The sequence below is a fragment of the Leopardus geoffroyi genome, chromosome A3 (assembly GCF_018350155.1).
Source record: "Leopardus geoffroyi isolate Oge1 chromosome A3, O.geoffroyi_Oge1_pat1.0, whole genome shotgun sequence".
Taxonomy (NCBI): domain Eukaryota; kingdom Metazoa; phylum Chordata; class Mammalia; order Carnivora; family Felidae; genus Leopardus; species Leopardus geoffroyi.
The window spans coordinates 16,048,538-16,065,818 of NC_059336.1; the positions used below are offsets into that span (position 1 = coordinate 16,048,538).

Below are 17,281 nucleotides of genomic sequence, written 5' to 3' on the forward strand. Positions count from 1 at the left end.
GAGGCCCTGGATGGAGGGGTTGGCCAAAGGCCACGTGCTTAGGCCATGGCCAGCGGGATCAGAAGACCCGACGTGGGCCCCCTGCCTTGCCGCTGGGCTCAGGTTGGGGGACGGTGAGCGGCAGGGGGGGGGGCCTCTCCTCGGTGATGCCATCAGAGACCCGGTGGGCATCTTGCCCACAGACTGGTCCCTGGAGGTGGTGGAGCTGTGTAAGAAGTACCAGCATCAGACTGTGGTGGCCATTGACCTGGCTGGAGACGAGACCATCCAAGGGAGCAGCCTCTTCCCGGGACACGTGAAGGCCTACGAGGTGGGTCCCGCAGGAAGGTGGGGAGGGCGACACCGGGTGAGCACCAGGAGCTGGCTTCCACCCAGGAGGGAGAGGTCACACGGACTGGGGTGCGTGAGGCCTCCGCGGTCCCCTAGTGCAGCTTAGTTGGGTCTTGGGGGTGCTAGACATTGGGAATTTGGTATAAACAGAAGACTCCCCCTTGGTGTTGGGAGTACTATGTGTGAGCCTGTTTCTTTCTGTCTGTACCTTGCTATGTGAACCTGGGTGAGGCTGCCCCTTCTCTGGGCTTCTGTCGCATCTGTTGGCATGACAGAGTTAGAGCAAACATCTCGAGGCCTGACGATGCACTTCCCGTGGATGCAGCGGGGGCTTTAGAGAAGGGGCTCTGGAGTCTCCCCTCCAAGATTCAGAGCTCGGCTCCCCACCTGTTCGATCATCGTCCTGTTACTTTCCTGGGTCTGTTTCTCTCCTTGTAAAACAGGTATCATAATACTTGTGGATGTTAGGTAACATATACAAACCATTTCATACGGTGACAGACACATAATAACTGTCTAATAAAGGGCAGCTGCCACTTAGATTATGATGACACAAACAAAACTCCCGACTTCCCCATCTTGAAGCAGGCCAGCTGACTGGGCGTAGTTCAAGGCTGCCAAAACTCAGACCCAGAGTGCGGTGAAGGTCGGGCCGCTGGGGCCCCCCAGGCCGCCCGTGACTGGCTCTTGCCTTTCCAGGAGGCCGTGAGGAGCGGCATTCACCGCACTGTCCATGCAGGGGAGGTGGGCTCCTCGGAGGTGGTGAGACAGGTGAGGAGGCGGGGCTGGCGTGGGGCCCTTCTCCCGCTTCCTGCCCACCTGGCACTAGGCTCCACTTGCTTCTCTGCAGGCTGTGGACACGCTTAAGACGGAGAGGGTGGGACATGGCTACCACACGCTGGATGACGAGGCCCTTTACACCCGGCTGCGCCGTGAAAACCTACATTTCGAGGTGAGTGGCCGGGGAGCGAGGGGACCGAGGTGGAAGGCCAGGGGCCGCTGGGGCCGGGCCAGTGTGGCAGGACTGGGCAGTGGGCATCAAAGCTGCCAGGATGGAGCTCACAGGACTCGGCAGCTGGGAGGCCAGCGTGGCTGTGCGGAGAATGGTGTCAGAGCAGGGGGCTCCAGCCTGGGGTCTGGGAACAGTGTGGCCTGGGGGCACGTGTGCTAGCCATCTACCTGCTCTTCCAGGTCTGCCCCTGGTCCAGCTACCTCACAGGCGCCTGGAAGTCGGACACAGAGCATCCGGTGGTTCGGTGAGGCCCAGGCCCTGGGGCCCATTCGGTTTTGTACAGCAAAGTGAAGGGTGGGAGGGAAGTGCAGGGGCTGGGTGCTGGCCCACGCGGGGCCTCTTGATAGGAAATCTCTGTGAGGCCTTGGGGAGCAGGTGCTGCTGTCCTCACCTTACGGACGAGGAGCCCAAACCGCGGGTGTGCTATAACATGCCGAGGAAGCCCCGCTCCCGAACAGTGGACCGGGGGCCCCCTCACTCCTGTGGCCACAGCACAACGTTCCGCTGGCCTTGAGGTGGGACGGGTGCTTCCACGCTCCAGATTTGGCCTCCTAGGCATCAGGAAGAGGAGTCTTTCCAGCTCGTGCGGTCCTGGCATCTCCGGGTGTTACCCCCAAGCACCATCTTGAAGCTTTCCCATGGTGGGGGGTGGTGGGGAGTCTGGCCCATCGCAGCCTGCTTCTAACCCACCACCTAACCAGACACCTTGGCCCTTCTTCCAGCTGTCCTGTGACTGAGCCCCGGGGGTGGCATCAGGCCTCAGGAGGGCAAAGCCACCTTTCCCTGACACAGGAGAAGGCGACAAGAACTTGGGGCGACCGTGGTCAGGCCTGCATTGGTCTGTCTGCTAAGCTTAAGAAGGGAAGAAGCTCGGGCTGTGATCGGATTACAAGGGGGTCCTGAGGTCCGCTTCAGGGTGGTGGAGCGTGTGGTACCTGCTGAGCGTCCGAGCGCAGGTTCTTGGAGGCACACGGGTAACAGCCTGTGGGCTGGAGAAAGGTTCATGGAGAAGTGACAGCCTCGGGAGATGGGGGAGCAAGAGGGCCTAGGAGAGAACGCAGGATAGTGACGTTTAAGGGACAGTCTGGTACGAGGCGAGCCAAAAGTGTGCTCTCCGAGAAATCAAAAGGGTTTTAAGACCAGTCAACAGTGTACAATTGTGCTACACAAGTCAAGTGAGGTAAGAGCCAGGAAAGGCCTGGGTTTACAGAGACGGTGATCTGGGATTGTGCCAGGAACCCTTTCCACGCGGGGCTGGTTGAAGAGTTGATGCCAGTGGGATTGAGGGTGAACAGGGTGGAGTCCAGACAGCTCCCTCAGAGTGCGGGCTGTGAAGACGAAGGCTCCAGAGGGTGCTGCTTGCTGGGCCTCCCCGCTTTCCAGGCCGTTCATAGATCCCAGGCTGAGCCCTTGATTTTAGAGGTTGTGACACCCCAAATCCGTCCCGGCAGGAGTATCTCTCTGGCCCCACACGTATCCCACCCTGTGTCACATTTCTCCAAATTCCTCCTCACATCACTGTGTCCTGTAATGCCACTTCAAGAACATGGAACCTCATGGTCTCTGCTCTGGCACTTGCTGCCATGTGACGTTGGACACGTCCTTCTCCGCTCTGAGCTTAATCGATTGCCTGTGTTCATTGAAGAGGGTGGCCCATCACTAGATTGCCCAGGGCTTCCTTCCTTGCTCTCTGGTTTCATATGATCTGCCATTCTACCTGATCCTCTTCTGCCTTTGCCCAGTTCTGGGCTGGTCAGATGGGTCTGTCTTGAGTTGCTATTTACGTGGCATTACACAAGTCGCCTGAGCTCTCTGAATTTTCTTCCTTTGTACAGCGAGCAGCTCTTCCAGGTCTAAAGGTGCTGCAAGGCTCAAGGGAGGGTGAAAGCCAACGTGCGGTGACTGTTCACCACAGAGTAAAAGGAGGCTCTTCCCTCTCCCCCTCACCCCTGTATCCAGGTTCAAACGTGACCAGGCTAACTACTCACTCAACACGGATGACCCTCTCATCTTCAAGTCCACCCTGGAAACCGATTACCAAATGACCAAACAGAACATGGGCTTTACTGAAGAGGAATTCAAGAGGCTGGTGAGTGGACGTGAGGCCTGGTGGCCTTGACTCTTGGCCCTGGGGGTGTGTGAGGCCTGCAGGTCTTGGCCAGGGCCCGGAACCTCTGGAGATGAGTGACTTTGCCTCAACGGGCCAAGCCAAGCCAGACCTAGAGGTAGGTGCCCTCTATGGATATGACCTCAGGCTGGTGTGCTGACCTAGTACCAGGTTTTTTAGCCTTTGCCTGGATTGAGTGCCTGTAAAGAATCTGATAAAAACTGTCCACTCTCTCTCCAGAAACATGTGCTCAGCTATAATTCTGCACACATTTCAGGCCATCCATAGATCCCAGGCTGAGCCCTTGATTTTAGAGGTTGTGACACCCCAAATCTGTCCCGGCAGGAGTATCTCTCTGGCCCCACACGTATCCCACCCTGTGTCACATTTCTCCAAATTCCTCCTCACATCACTGTGTCCTGTAGTGCCACTTCAAGAACATGGAACCTCATGGTCTCTGCTCTGGCACTTGCTGCCATGTGACCTTGGACACGTCCTTCTCCACTCTGAGCTTAATCGATTGCCCGTGTTCACTGAAGAGGGTGGCCCATCACTAGATTGCCCAGGGCTTCCTTTCATGCTCTCTGGTGTCATATTATCCACCATTTTGGTCCTTCTAGAACATCAATGCGGCAAAGTCCAGTTTCCTCCCGGAAGATGAGAAGAGGAAGCTTCTTGATCTGCTCTATAAAGCCTATGGGATGCCATCGTTGGCTGCTGCAGGTATGTTCCTGGCTGATCTTCTGGGCTGCCGACCTGCCTTGGCTGCAGCCTGGCTTTCTGTGGGATTTCCTGCAAGAAGCACCCCCTTCCCCTCCTGGGCAGTGCCAAGAGTGTGTGGGGACTCCCTGGCCACGTGGTTTTAGGTGACGGCGCCTCTCACTGGATCAGCTTACCTTCTGTGTAATGCTGCCTTGAGGCTGGTCTCAGGGGAGAGTTTCTGAAGTGTAGTCCCAAAGGTCTTGGCAACTTGGGTTGTCACCATGGCCACCTAAAGTGAAGGGCAGGGGAGCTGAGCCTAGGTCCTAGCTCTGTTCTGCTTTCTTACTGTGTGACCTTGGCAAAGCATTCTCTTGCTCTAAGCCTCAGTCTCCCCATCTGCAGCAAGGGTTCCTCTCTGGCTCTTATATTCTGGGATTTTCTTACATCCTGGGTACTAGAAGGTACCTAACCTTTCTGTGTCTCTGACCTGGCAAGCAGGGCAGCGTCTCTGAAGACATCACAGCCACCTCTCCAAGCCCTCACCCTGTGGATGGAGCCTCCCTGACTCTGGGGCCTGGAATGACACTCCTACCTTTACTCCTTCAAGGAAGACCAGGGTTCCCATAGTCAGCTACTGCTGTTCTTGAAGCCTGTGTGCCTGTTTCTGTACACGTGAAAACTTCAGCATGCTGTATCTCTCCTCAGACTGTGGACCAGAGTCTGGTTGAATCTGAAACCTTCCTATGGGGACTCATGCTGAAAATCTGGTGCTCAATAAAGAAGCTAATGACTAGTGTTGTGCAGCGCTGTGGTCTTGGGCAGAGTGAGAACAGGAGGAGGCTGTGGGTTCCCAGACTCAGGCAGTCTGCTCAGCAGCGGGACCCTGGGACCCTGGTGGGGGCTGCAAAGGAGAAGCTAGAGCTTCTGATGCTGGGGGGGGGGGGGCAAAGAGGGAACCATAGCCTGCCTTCCCTCAAGAAGAAACCAGGCTTCTCTTGAAGAGTTATGTGCTTAAATGTTACCTCTGAGCCCCCTCTCACTGTAGGTTTTAAGGGCTGGGCCTGCCCATGGGGGTAAGCTGTGGACTGGGGTAAGCAAAAGGGACAGATGGAAGAAGATTCATCAGGCACCAGGCCAAGGAGGGTGCCAGCCTCTGTGGAATACCAGCATCTTCTCAGGTATGCCCTTCCATGGAAACCCCGGGGCAGTGACAGATCCCAACTAACTTGGGGAAACCTGGCCCACCCCTGCTTTTGCTGCTTAAAGGAGAAATAATCTTAAACCAGTCACACAAATCATCAGCATTTATTTCTTGGGTCCTAGGTGCCACTTATGTTGGTAGAAAGGGCAAAGAGTTGATCAGTTGTGAGCACAAAACCCCTTCCCTAGAAATGGATCTGTGAAGCTCCACGAGGGGACGCAGAGCTGCACAGATGGTCAGTTCCGCTTACAATGCCTTCCAAAAAAAAAAAAAAAAAAGTCAGCTCCCTTCCTCTCTGCTGAAAAGAGGTTTATAGTTTTTAAAAAGTTTAAAAGTGTTTTTTTAAAAAAAGGGATACGAAGGTCTTGACCCAGAAGGTTGGGCTTGGAGAAGGCGGGGCAGAGCTGGGCCGTGGTTGCTGCCCAGACCACCTATGGAGGCGTGTTCTTGGGGTGCTGCTCACCCAGGTGCCCGCTGAATAAATAATGCCCCGCAGCTACAGGGTCTTGAGAGTGTGCCTGGGCACGGTGAGGAGGTGGTGGGCGAGTGGAGCCTGAGGGTGCAGGGGGAGGGTTTTTCCAGGGTAGGGGCCACGGCGGCCTCCGGGGGTGCCTTTTCACTCTGGCCTGGCTTGCCTGGTACAGGGGCTCAGAGAAGGGGCTGCCAGGCCAATGCCAGGGCTCCCTGTCCAGGTGGGGACAGCAGGTCTCTCTTCCACCTTCCATGGGCAAGGTCAGACTCAAGACGAGGTGGTCCCATCGTTGCTCTCAGGCTGCTTGCTAGCTTCCTTGTCTGGGGTGCCCGCCTCTGTCTGTCCTTCTGAGGAGAGAAAAGGAGCATATACACAAACGTAAAGCACAGAAGGCCTGGAAGGATGCAGCTGAAGTCGGAACAGTGGGTGAGCCCTGGGGCGCAGGACAGGAGCTGGATTAAGGGTGGCCATGGCCGAAAATACCTTTAGCTTGGCCTCTAACAACGTTTACGAAGAAAATGCAGGCAGTGTTACTAGTATAATTAAGGTCAATGAAAGGCCAGGCTCATGGATGACTGTTACAAGCCTCAGTTGAGGATCAGGCTGTCTGTGAAGGTTCTCAAAAGGAGGGGGCAAATGTGAAGTCCCGGCATGGAATGGGTGCTCAGTGAGTGGTAGTTGTTCTCATAAGACAGAGAAGGGGCAGGGAACAGGCTAGCTCAGGGGAGTACCAGGGTGTGGCCGTTTCACTGTGCTGTGTCCTTACCAGACCAGTCCCACCTCCCAATAGGGCCTCTGTCTTTGCATCCTTAGACCAATCCCTCCACAGACCAAGGAGAACCACCCCACCCTGTCCTGAGCTCCTGAGGCTGGAGCATCCACACAGCCTGGAGATTATGATTAGAGTCATGATATAGATGGGAAAAGCAGGCTCAAAGACATGAACTGATTTGCTAGAGATAAGCAGTGGAGAGAGCCAATGTCTTTCCCACTGAATTTTTTCGGCCACAAAGCAGCACTCTCCAGGGTTTATGAAGGCTGGCTGTCCTCGGCACTGCTTCACCCCACCTGCGTAGCAGTCTGAGAAGGTGGTGGTAGCCAGTGGTGCAGCCAGAACGTGGATGTCTGGTGCCCATCCCCACCACTACCCCTATCCTGGGTGGTCCTGTAACAAAAGCTTGGGCCCAGAGGGTCCTTCTGGCCCTCCAGAAGCCTGACAGACTAGTCTGCACTTTGGGCAAATTTCCCAGGTTCTGATACCCAATTTGACCCTGAGCTTCCTGCCCTGGCCAGCAGGAACATTCTCGTTGGATTCCCTAGTAATCTCTGCTCTGTTTCCTTGCTGTGGGACCTCAGGCAATTTGTTTAAAGTGAGGACGGGGACACCTTCACCTGTGTGTGACCAAGGCGTAGGGCCAAAGGTGGTCACCTGGCACATGAATGTCTTCGCCAACACTTCCTCTGTGCCAGTCCCAGCTCTCTCTTGGGGAGAAGGTTCTCAAGCACTTTCTTCACCAATCAGTATTCTTGGGACTCCCTTGGGGTCAGTTTCAGGGCACAATTTGAAACTGGTCAGAATTTTTCATGGTCAGAAACTGCTGGGCAGTGTATTCCTTTCTTCATGTCTTGTCTCTTATCATTAGGCAAAGTAGGGAAACATCCTCCCCACATAAGGCAGGAAAGGCAAAGGCTCGTGTACGATATGCTTAGGGAGCGTTAACAAACACCAACAGGCCACAGACTTGGGAAGGCCAGCGGCTGGGCCTCCAGGACAGGCCAAGGCCATACTTCCCCTTCCGTCCAGCTGGGCATCTGTCTCCTGGGCTGTTTTAAGCAAACAGATTCTAAGCCGGGCCTGCTGGTCAGAATCTTTGTAGGCCCACTCCCTCAGTGAGTCTGGGGGACTGAGCACAGCCCCCCAGGCCTGCCTGTGGAAACGGCTCATTGCAGGGCCTACTGGAAGGTTCGTCAGCCAGGCTGGCCTACACTCCAGCATGACTGCTTCATTTCCTTGCATTGAACACTGTTCCTTCCTCAGGTCCCCTTTTCAAATGTCCGTCACCCTGGCAGGCAAATGTCCTAGACCCAGAGGACCCAGACACTTCAAGGATTCCAAATTAGAGAAAACAGGTATGAGAAGGGCCTGTGTCCATGGATGAGTGCTTACTACTACTGAGGTAGGAGACAGAAAACCGTTCACTAGAGCTGAGCATAAGGATGCAGAATCTGTGAGCAATATGCCGATATGCCACCACGTAGCACGTACGCGAGACAAAGATCCAGGTGGGAGAGGAGGGGCGCTGTGCTAAGTGGGGTTATGGAGGTGGCTGGGAGCAGAGGTGTCGCCTCTGGCTTGAGGCTGTCAGGGAAGGCTTCTCAGTAGAGCAGTCTGGGTCTCTAAGAGCAAGCAAGGCGAGGCAGGTGAGGGGAGGGCAGGAAGAACCAGCCCCAGGGAGCAGCATGTTAAGGACGATCAGGGGCTGTTGAGAAATAGATGTGCTTTCCTCTGGCTCTGAGGCAGCAGGCTGAGGTGAGCTGTGAGGAGCATGGCCACAGGAAAGGCGGAGGGGAGGTTGGGGGAGGTATGGGGTGTGCTTCCTTGGGCAGGTTGCCATTCTAACAGTGTTAACTTGCTGGTGACCTTGAGCAAGCCGCCCAGCTTCTTGGGCCTGTAGGGCCATCTGTTACAGGAGAGGGGTGAGTCCATGCGCCCACAGTCTGCTCCATACTCCATGGTCACTTCTGGCCAACAGGCACCAAGGGCTCTGGACTGAAGGCTACCTGGAGGAAAGTAAGATGGTGGCCCTCCAGGACAGCTCTGTGGGAGACCCACGGAGCCCTACAGTTGCAGTTTGCTATAGTAGGTGATGTGGTACAGACACTGCCTCTGTGGGACTCTGGGGACAGGGAGGGGAGGGCGCTACCCAGTGCAGGAGGGTCAGAGAAGGCTGTCTAGAGGAAGGTCCCAGGGCTGAAAGAAGGGTGGCCCCAGGCACTGTGGGGGTTGGCGGCTGGCTTGCTATCTCCCCCATTCATTCATGAAGCCTGTAGTTCCCAGGCACCTGCTATGTGTCAGCAGAAGAGAAGGCCCCTGCTCTCCTGAAGCTCACATTTAAACACATGAAACCTTGTCAGAGTGACGAAGGTCAGTGACTGGGCAGGTGCCTCTGAGTACAGCCTGAGCGGGGAGATGGCAACCCCAGGACTGAATGGGAAGGTTCTAGTAGAGGAAACTGACACAGAAGGCTCTGGACAGGGCAGACCTGCACCCTGACAGAAACAGACTAATGGTGGGTATGGCCGGAGGACAGAAAGTGAAGGGAGAGGGGCCCCCGGTGAGAACCCAGAGGCAGGGCAGGGTAGGGTCTGGCCCCACGGCAGGGCCTTGTGATGATGGGCTTGGCAGAGGCAGGAGGAGACAGGATGGTCTGAGTGAGTCTTGCTGTCTTGCTGGCAACTGGCCGGCAGGGAGTGGTGCAGGGAGGCTGTGGGGCTGGAGGGAAGCCAAAGGACCTGGGCTGAGTCTGGGAGAACTGACAGGCCCTGTGGATGGAGGGCAGCGAGGAAAGGGAGGAGCCCCAGGTTCCTGGCCAGAGAGTCCTCAGGGCCTGAGATGCCACCTGGGACTGATTTGGAGTGGGCGGTCTATGACTTGGAGGACAGCCCTGGAGCCCAGAAGTGTAGGAATGCTAAAGACCCGTGGGTTCTGACCTGCCCCCTCGAGTGTCAGCTCGCCCATGTCTCCAGCCAGCTTCCTCACGCTCACAGCCTCAGAGTCCCCCTGGATGTCAGGGACCGCGTTCCGACGGCCTGTCCGGTCACAGGAGATGAAGTCCGAGTAGGAGGACTCGACCTCCATCACGCCTGTCGCATCGCTCTTCAGGCCTGTGGGCAAAGGGGCAGGAGCACAAAGGTGAGGCCAGGTCCATCCTGCAGGGAAGACTCTGTTCCGGTCCCTAGCACAGATGTCTTTCGACAAAATGACAGTTTCTGCCTTAATCACTGAAAAGTATGAAGAACAAAATAAATCACCCAAAGTTTCACACCCAGAAAACCACTATCGCCAGCTGAAAGAACATCCCTTGTCTTTCCTCTAAAGTTACTGATAAATATCTAGCACTGGCTAGATGCTGCAGATGAAGCCATGAACAAGTCAGCCACAGTCCCTGCCCTCCGGGAGACTACAGCCTGCTGGGGGCCACAGCAAATTGCCTAAAACACCCGAGGAACTGTCTGGGTACTCAGGGCTTCCAGGGAGAAGGCAGGGTGCTGGAGTGACTACCAGGGTCTGACCAAGGCTGGGGATCAGGAAGTGATGTTTTCGATGAGCTCCAGGGAAGAACAGGTGTTATCTAGATAAGGAGTTGAGGGGAAGAGCACGTGTGAAGGCTCAGGGGAGGGACGGGTTTGGTGGAACGGAAGAACCAAAAGAGCCACAGACTCATGTATGCTGGGCGAGGGGCAGTGACACCAAGGATGCCGCTGAGCTGGGCAGGGGCCAGATCACCTCTGCAACCTGACGACTCAAGAGTTTTGGCCAGGTCACAAAAGCTCAGATCTGCATTTTCAAAGATGACTCTGACATCTGGGTTGAGCAGGGCCCAGAAGTGGGCAAGTTGAGGGCTCCTGCAGAAGGTCAGGTGTGAGAGGATGGTCAGTGGAGGCAGGAGGTGGTGGTGCAGATTCTAGATGTAATTTGGAGGCTAAATCAATAGGACCTGGTATCTGAATGGTGGGGAAGTGAGCTTTCTGACATGAGTAAGCAGACGAAAATGTGGTTGACTGAGATGAACAGCACAGAAGGAATATTTTGGGGCATGATGGTGGGGTGAAGGCTGAGTTCTGTTTGACCATACCAAATTGGAGAGGCCTGTGAGCCCTCAAAGGTGAGACATACAGTAGGTCAATGGAGGTACGGGGCTAGAACTCAGAAGAGGGATGGGGGTGGCATGGGGAAGAAAGACAGGAAATTAGGAGTTACTATGATTAAGAGCTCTGCTCGTTGATAATACAGCCTAGAACGAGAAGAGAACCACATACATAAAAAAGAGCCACATATATTTTTAAAAATTGGGAGATCATACCATGTATTGTATTTTATAGCCCACTCTGTAGAACACTCTAGAACATATCATTTAAGGTTCTCTCTAGGTGAGTTTTGTACATGTATACTTGGATGTACCAAGATTTGATCAGTCCTCTAGAAATGAACATGGAGGTATTTCCAATTTTCTGCCATTTACACATAGTATGTGGTCTTTATGTAAATCTGTGTCTAGCTCTAGTTATTTCCTTAGAATGCATTTCTAGAAGTAGAATTGCTGGGTTAAAAGGAAGGGTGAGATGATGTTTAAGCCACATTGTTTAGACACATTTCCAAGTTGCCTTTGTGAATAGCATAGGTATTTAGGACAATAAAAGATGAAGGGAAAAAAAACTTATAAATTCTGTACTACTCCTATTTATATTCCCACGCACAGCACTATAAGATTGTCCATTTATCTGCACCCTTGCCAACAATCAGTATTGCTACTGTATTAAATTGTTCATCTGCTAGGGGGACATGAATATCTCTCACTGAACACCTCTGAGTTTCTGAAGGCAATCAAATCATACCAGATGAACCTGTACTGATATGGCAAGGTTTCTGAGATAAACTGTTAACTGCAAAACAACACCTAACATAGAAACTAGTTTCTGTAGGGAAAGAGCAAATACAAGGAAAAAAACCACCTTATCAAGTGTGGTTCTTTGTAACTAAGGGGAACTTCTAAGACTGTATTTTTGTAATTGCAGAAGTTCTTATCAGCCCAAGTTACCGTGTGATGCTTTCCTTAGGTAACTGACATTGGCAGAAGGTGCCTGGGGTGGGCTTGGGAAGTGCCGAAGGGGAGTGTGCATGTGTGAAAGGGTGGGCTACTGGTGTGGAGGGCTGGCCCCAATGTCTCCCCACAACACCGAGCTCAGAAGAGACCACTAAAGAATACAGCAGGGGCATTCAGAATGCTCAGCTCCTCTCCAGACCTCTGTTCCCCCATCTGTAAAATAAAGGCAGGGCCGGATCCTGTCTAAGGCAATCCCCCCAAGCTCCAGCAGAGGGTGTGCTCAGGCTATTTTTTTTTTTTTTTTTTTTTTTTTGGTTGCCTTGAGAGAAAGAAGTTGCCCCAGTGCTTGGTCTTGTCAGTAAAAAAACAAAACAACACAACGAACTCTCTGAAGCCCTAGAAGTGGTTCCTTCTGCAGGTCACAGAAATTTCACTCCTGCACTCTCTTGGGAAATGGCTCAAAGCTTCAGAACAGGGGAATGGCCTGTTGCAACAACAGTAATAACACGAAAATTTATGACAATTCTAAATAATAATAAAGGTAACACTTGCCAAGTCGTTCTGTGCTTTCCCTACCTCACTTACTAAATTGCCACAATAGCCCTCTGAGGTCAGTGAGGTGAGTTCATAACCATGACTCAGAAATATCTTAGACCCAAAGCCCATCCTCCATGTTACATCCACATCCGAGGGGAAGGGACAGACCCTGGGCAGGCCACACCATCTCCCCAGGCTCTGTCTCCTTAGCTTTTCTCCAACTAGAAAAGCTCCAGGAGATTTCACCACACCAGACCCAAAGGCCTAATCTTGGCAGCTGGGCCAACATGCTCTGTGCTTCATCTTTAGATTCTCAAAGAGTATGTGCTCAATAAATATTTCTCAAGTTTGTATCTACCTGTCTATTGTCCCTCCATCTCTCTTAGCCAATTGGTGGGGATGATAAAGTGACTCCGCAGGGCTGCTGGGAAAGGCCTCAGGCTACTGTAGACTGATGTAACGTTCTTGTCCGGTACCTGTAGAATCTGATACCACTGTGGGATGGAGTTACAAGCTACATCTAAAAGGCCAGCTTCCTGATGGAATAGACACCCTGGGGCTTTGACTCCCGCCCTTGCCTGGCTGACCTTACAAGCTGCCCTGTGCAGGGAGCTGATCCTCCTGGTTTCAGGGAAGTGTGCCAAGTGCACAGCCCAATCCTAGAAAACACCAACCCAGCCAACATGCTCCGGCTGCCCCTGCCCCATCCTCGTTCCCTTGGGTAACAGGGATTCCAAAGCGATTGTAGGGTTTAGTCTGGGGAGCCCCCTGCGCCACAGCACAAGTACACAATTTCATTTTTCTTCAACACTTGAATTCTTGCTCTCTGCTGCTTACAGTCAACAGCAACGGGGAAATGAATCTTTAGAGTTGGGAACTACGTCAGAAAATGGTCATTATCAGACTGCCTATGACAGTATAAACCACCAGAACGTCTCTAGAGAGTGATTTGATAAGATGCATCAAGAAACCTCAACTTTTGGGTGCCTGGGTGGCTCAGTCGGTTAAGTGTCCGACTCTTAATTCGGCTCAGGTCATGATCTCACTGTTCGTGAGACAGAGCCTCGAGAAGGACTCTGCGCTGACAGCGCCTGCTTGGGATTCTCTCTCTCTGCCCTTCTCATGCATGCACGCTCTGTCTCTCTCAAAAATAAGTAAACTTAAAAAAAAAAAAAGAAACCAACTTTTTTTCATATCTTTGAGCAACTAAGCTCATAACTGTTCTAAGAAAAAAATCCAAGTTGTAAATGCAGATATACAAAGATGTTCATTATGGTATTTATAATAGTCAAAAACTAAGACACTAAAATGAGCTCATATATGGACAACAGAGAAATATATACAATTATACAAATGTTTAATTTATAGCCAAATGAAATACACTGCAGGCATTAAAATGTTTGTGAATATTTTTAGAAGACATGGGAAAATGCTCACAACTGTTAAATAAAAAATGATATCACATATTTAAATTACAATTAAAATTTTTGTATTTTTCATAGTGAAAACATTCACTTTATTTTTAAATTATTTCCTTTTTGAATACGTGTGCATGTAGTATAAAACTCAAAAAAAGGACATGCACCAAAAAGAATAAATTACTAGGAATATACTTATTAACCAAGGAGGTGAAAGACCTGTACTCTGAAAATTAGAAAATACTGATGAAAGTAACTGAAGATGACACAAATAGATATTTCATGATCATGAATTGGAAGAACATTGTTAAAATGTCCCAGACCACCTAAAGCCATCTACAGATTCAATGTAATCCCTGTCAAAATACCAATAGCATTTTTCACAGAACTAAAATAATACTGAATACTAAATAATACTAAAATTTATACGAACAAACAAAAGACCCCAAACAGGCAAAGCAATCTTGAGAAAGAAGAATATAGCTGGAGGTATCACAAGCCCAGATTTCAAGATAGACTACAAAGCTGTAGTATCAAAGCAGTATGGTCTTTGTACAAAAACGGATACCTAGAGCAATGGAACACAATGAAGAGCCCAGAAATAAACCCGTGCTTATACGGCCAATTAATCTATGACAAAGGAGGCAAGAATAAACAACGGGGAAAAGACAGTCTCTTCAATAAGTTGCGCTAGGAAAACTGGGCCACTTTCTTATACCATACACCAAAATAAACTCAAAATGGATTAAAGACCTAAATATGTGACATAAAACCATGAACCCCCTACAAGAAAACAGGCAGTAATCTCTTTGGCCTTGCAATATTTTTCTAAACATATCTCCTAAGGCAAGGGAAACAAAAACCAAAAATAAACTATTGGAACTATATCAAAATAAAAATTTTTGTGCACAGTGAAAGAAACCATCAACAAAATGAAAAGACAGACCTGAATGGGAGAAGGTATTTGCAAATGATATATCTGATAAGGGGGTAATATCCACAACACATAAATAACTTCTACAACTCAACACAAAAAAACACAAGTAATCCAATTAAAAATGGGCAGAGGACCTGAAACCACAGCACTGATTACATCAAAAAAACACAAGAGACAAACCCAAAATCTTTATATAGCTAAAACTTTCTTCATTGACAGTATGGTATTCTGTCGTCTCATTGTTGTAGACTGATTACTTCCCTCTTGATGGACTTTGGGTTTTGTTGTTGTTGTTGTTGTTGTTGTTGTTTGTTTTAAAGTAATCTCTACACCCAACTTGGGGCTTGAACCCACAACCCCGAGATCAAGAGTCCCACACGCCACCAACTGAGCCAGCCAGGCGCCCCTGGCTTCCATAAAAGTAGAACTGCCACATTCATTAAAGGATCTGTGATTTGGGTAGGGTAATAGACACTGCCAAATCTGCCTCCACAGAGGTTAACTCTCATTGGGCATGTATGAGGAACACTTTGTTTCAACACATTCCTATCAACACTTGTCTTTTTGTCTTTTTTTCCTCAGTCTGAAAGGTGAAACAGTAGTTGGCTGTTTTAGCTTGTACTGTTCCTGTGAGTGAAGCTGACCATCATTCCATGTCTATTTCCTTTTCTGTACACTGTTTACTTAAATCCTGTGCCCATTTTTCTATTGGATTGTAGCCCTTTTTCTTATTGATTTGCAGGAGTTCATTATACATTAAGGAAATTAATCTTTTTGCCTTAAGAGAAATTATAAGTAATTTTTACTTGTCATTTGTTCTGTGGCTTTGTTTTTGGCATTTCTTCACATGCACACATTTTTCTCTATTCATATAGTCAAACTGATCCATATTTTATTTCATAGTTTCTAGATTCTGCATCACATACAGAAATGTCTTCCCCACTCTGAGATTAGTAAAGAATTCTCCCTTGTTTATTTCTTACACATTCATGACTTTTTCACATTTAAATCTTTGCTTGATCTGGAATTTATTTACTCAAATGTATGAGTTAGAGATCTATCTTAATTATTTTTTCCACTTCTCTCAAAACCATTTGTGGAATAATCAAACTGAAGGGGATCCCAGAGCTCATCTAGACAAGCCTCTCATTAATAGCTGGGGAAACGGAGGTTCAGAAAGAAAAAAATGACTTGCCTAAAGTTCTTGCATCTAGGGGTCCTAACTCCTGGCCCAGAGCTCTTTCTCCCACACCACTCCCCCCTTTCGGGAGCCCTAGCGACACTGCAAATCTCCCAGGGGCATGCGTGGTGTAATAGATGGCATCTAGGACAAACATGCTGCCCGGAGTTCCTATTCACTAGCTCAGAGGCCTTGGACATCTCCCTTCACCTCTCTGGACTCCAGTTTCTTCCTCAGCAGTGTGGGGATAACAGTAACACCCTGCTGATCAGGGGGCTGTTGTGAGGACTGAATGAGATGGCGTGTGTTGGGTCTGATAAGTTATGTGCAATGTAAGAGGCACACAATTAATAAGTCATTAGTATGGCCTGTTTTCACTGGGTGTCTTACCAGTAAAACTGTCTTTTTGACATTTTCATTCAACTCCTTTGTTTTTACTCTCTATGTTTAATGGTGCACAGAAGGCCAAAAACTTACACTTCCTTCTTTTGTTCTTTATGGTGCTGAAGGTGGTGAAGTGAATGTTAGTTCCACACAAGTGGTGGCTCTGGCTGGCATGTATACTGATATATGAATATTTGATGAATGAGTAAATAATAGAAGATGTTCTAGATTCCAAGGCAGAAGGAGCAAAGGGTGTGCAACCCTGCAACAGAACAGTGGCCAAAGGTCTGGCTCAATCTCTGTGCCATAGGGTGACTGACTCTGACTCTCTGACTCTCTCTCTCTCTCTCTCCAACACCCCCATCTTCCTTTCTGCCCATCTGAATATAACAAAGGTTGAAATATGCTCCCTACGTCTCTTTCAGTCCTGACATTTCTCTCTCTCTCTCTCCCTCCCTCCCTTCTCTTTTTCTTTCTCCATTCATTCATTCATTCATTCATTCATTCATTGTTTACTGACCACCTTCTATATGCCGGGCACTGTGTCAGGTATGGGATATATTTTGGAGAATAAAAAGACATTTACAATTTGATAAGAGAAAAAGGCATTGAACAGGTCAATGATTTATCATCACAGATAGTGATAAGTGCATTGAAAGAAGAGAACAGGGTGCTCTGTGTGTGGATGTTTAGTTAAGGGTTATATGGTCAGCGAAGGCCTTCTTAAGCAGGTGACCTTGTGCTGAGGTCTACAGCGAAGCTGGACAGAGTGTGATCCAGGCAGAGAAAACAATCTGCATCTACAGCCGTCTAATATCTCCTCATCTCAGCTCCAGCCCTATGAGGTGCTCAAAAGTGATGCTGCTCCTCCACTCATCCTCGTTTTCAGATTTGGGAGCCGTCTTGGGGTCTGGTCACTTGTAAGGCATCTGACTCCGAATGCTTAGGATGGAAGGGAAGACTCTTGTACTCAGCTTCCCAGGCCCAGACCCTTGGTGGCCTGGGGTCAGGGGCTCTCACAGGTGCTTGCTCTGGGCACTGTCAAGCTCCCCACAGGAAACCGCCTTCTCCCTTTAGTTTTTAACACTGTCCCCAGCCCTGTAAACGGAAGAGGCCCTGGGCTCTGCCAAGAGCTACATGGTCTGTTCCAAGTCCACAGCTATTCGTCCTCATTGC

The 17,281-nt window shown here is 50.1% G+C and overlaps 2 protein-coding genes across 9 annotated transcripts in view; one reads left to right on the top strand and one right to left on the bottom strand.

Moving 5' to 3' along the window:
• Window positions 1-4,944, top strand: part of ADA (adenosine deaminase) — a 28,191-nt gene extending 23,247 nt beyond the window's left edge. For all 4 annotated transcript variants that reach the window (XM_045444485.1, XM_045444488.1, XM_045444486.1 and 1 more), the window contains 7 exons: window positions 183-310; window positions 1,030-1,101; window positions 1,181-1,282; window positions 1,522-1,586; window positions 3,302-3,431; window positions 4,070-4,172; window positions 4,650-4,944. In XM_045444485.1, coding sequence (XP_045300441.1) covers window positions 183-310; window positions 1,030-1,101; window positions 1,181-1,282; window positions 1,522-1,586; window positions 3,302-3,431; window positions 4,070-4,172; window positions 4,650-4,663 — 614 coding nt within the window. In that variant the 3' untranslated portion in view covers window positions 4,664-4,944. The remainder of the gene's footprint in view (window positions 1-182; window positions 311-1,029; window positions 1,102-1,180; window positions 1,283-1,521; window positions 1,587-3,301; window positions 3,432-4,069; window positions 4,173-4,649) is intronic.
• A 493-nt stretch (window positions 4,945-5,437) lies between these two features.
• Window positions 5,438-17,281, bottom strand: part of PKIG (cAMP-dependent protein kinase inhibitor gamma) — a 99,224-nt gene continuing 87,380 nt past the window's right edge. For all 5 annotated transcript variants that reach the window (XM_045444491.1, XM_045444490.1, XM_045444493.1 and 2 more), the window contains 2 exons: window positions 9,536-9,709; window positions 5,438-6,171 (listed from right to left, as the gene is read on the bottom strand). In XM_045444491.1, the coding sequence (XP_045300447.1) occupies window positions 6,092-6,171; window positions 9,536-9,683 (228 nt within the window). In that variant the 5' untranslated portion in view covers window positions 9,684-9,709 and the 3' untranslated portion in view covers window positions 5,438-6,091. The remainder of the gene's footprint in view (window positions 6,172-9,535; window positions 9,710-17,281) is intronic.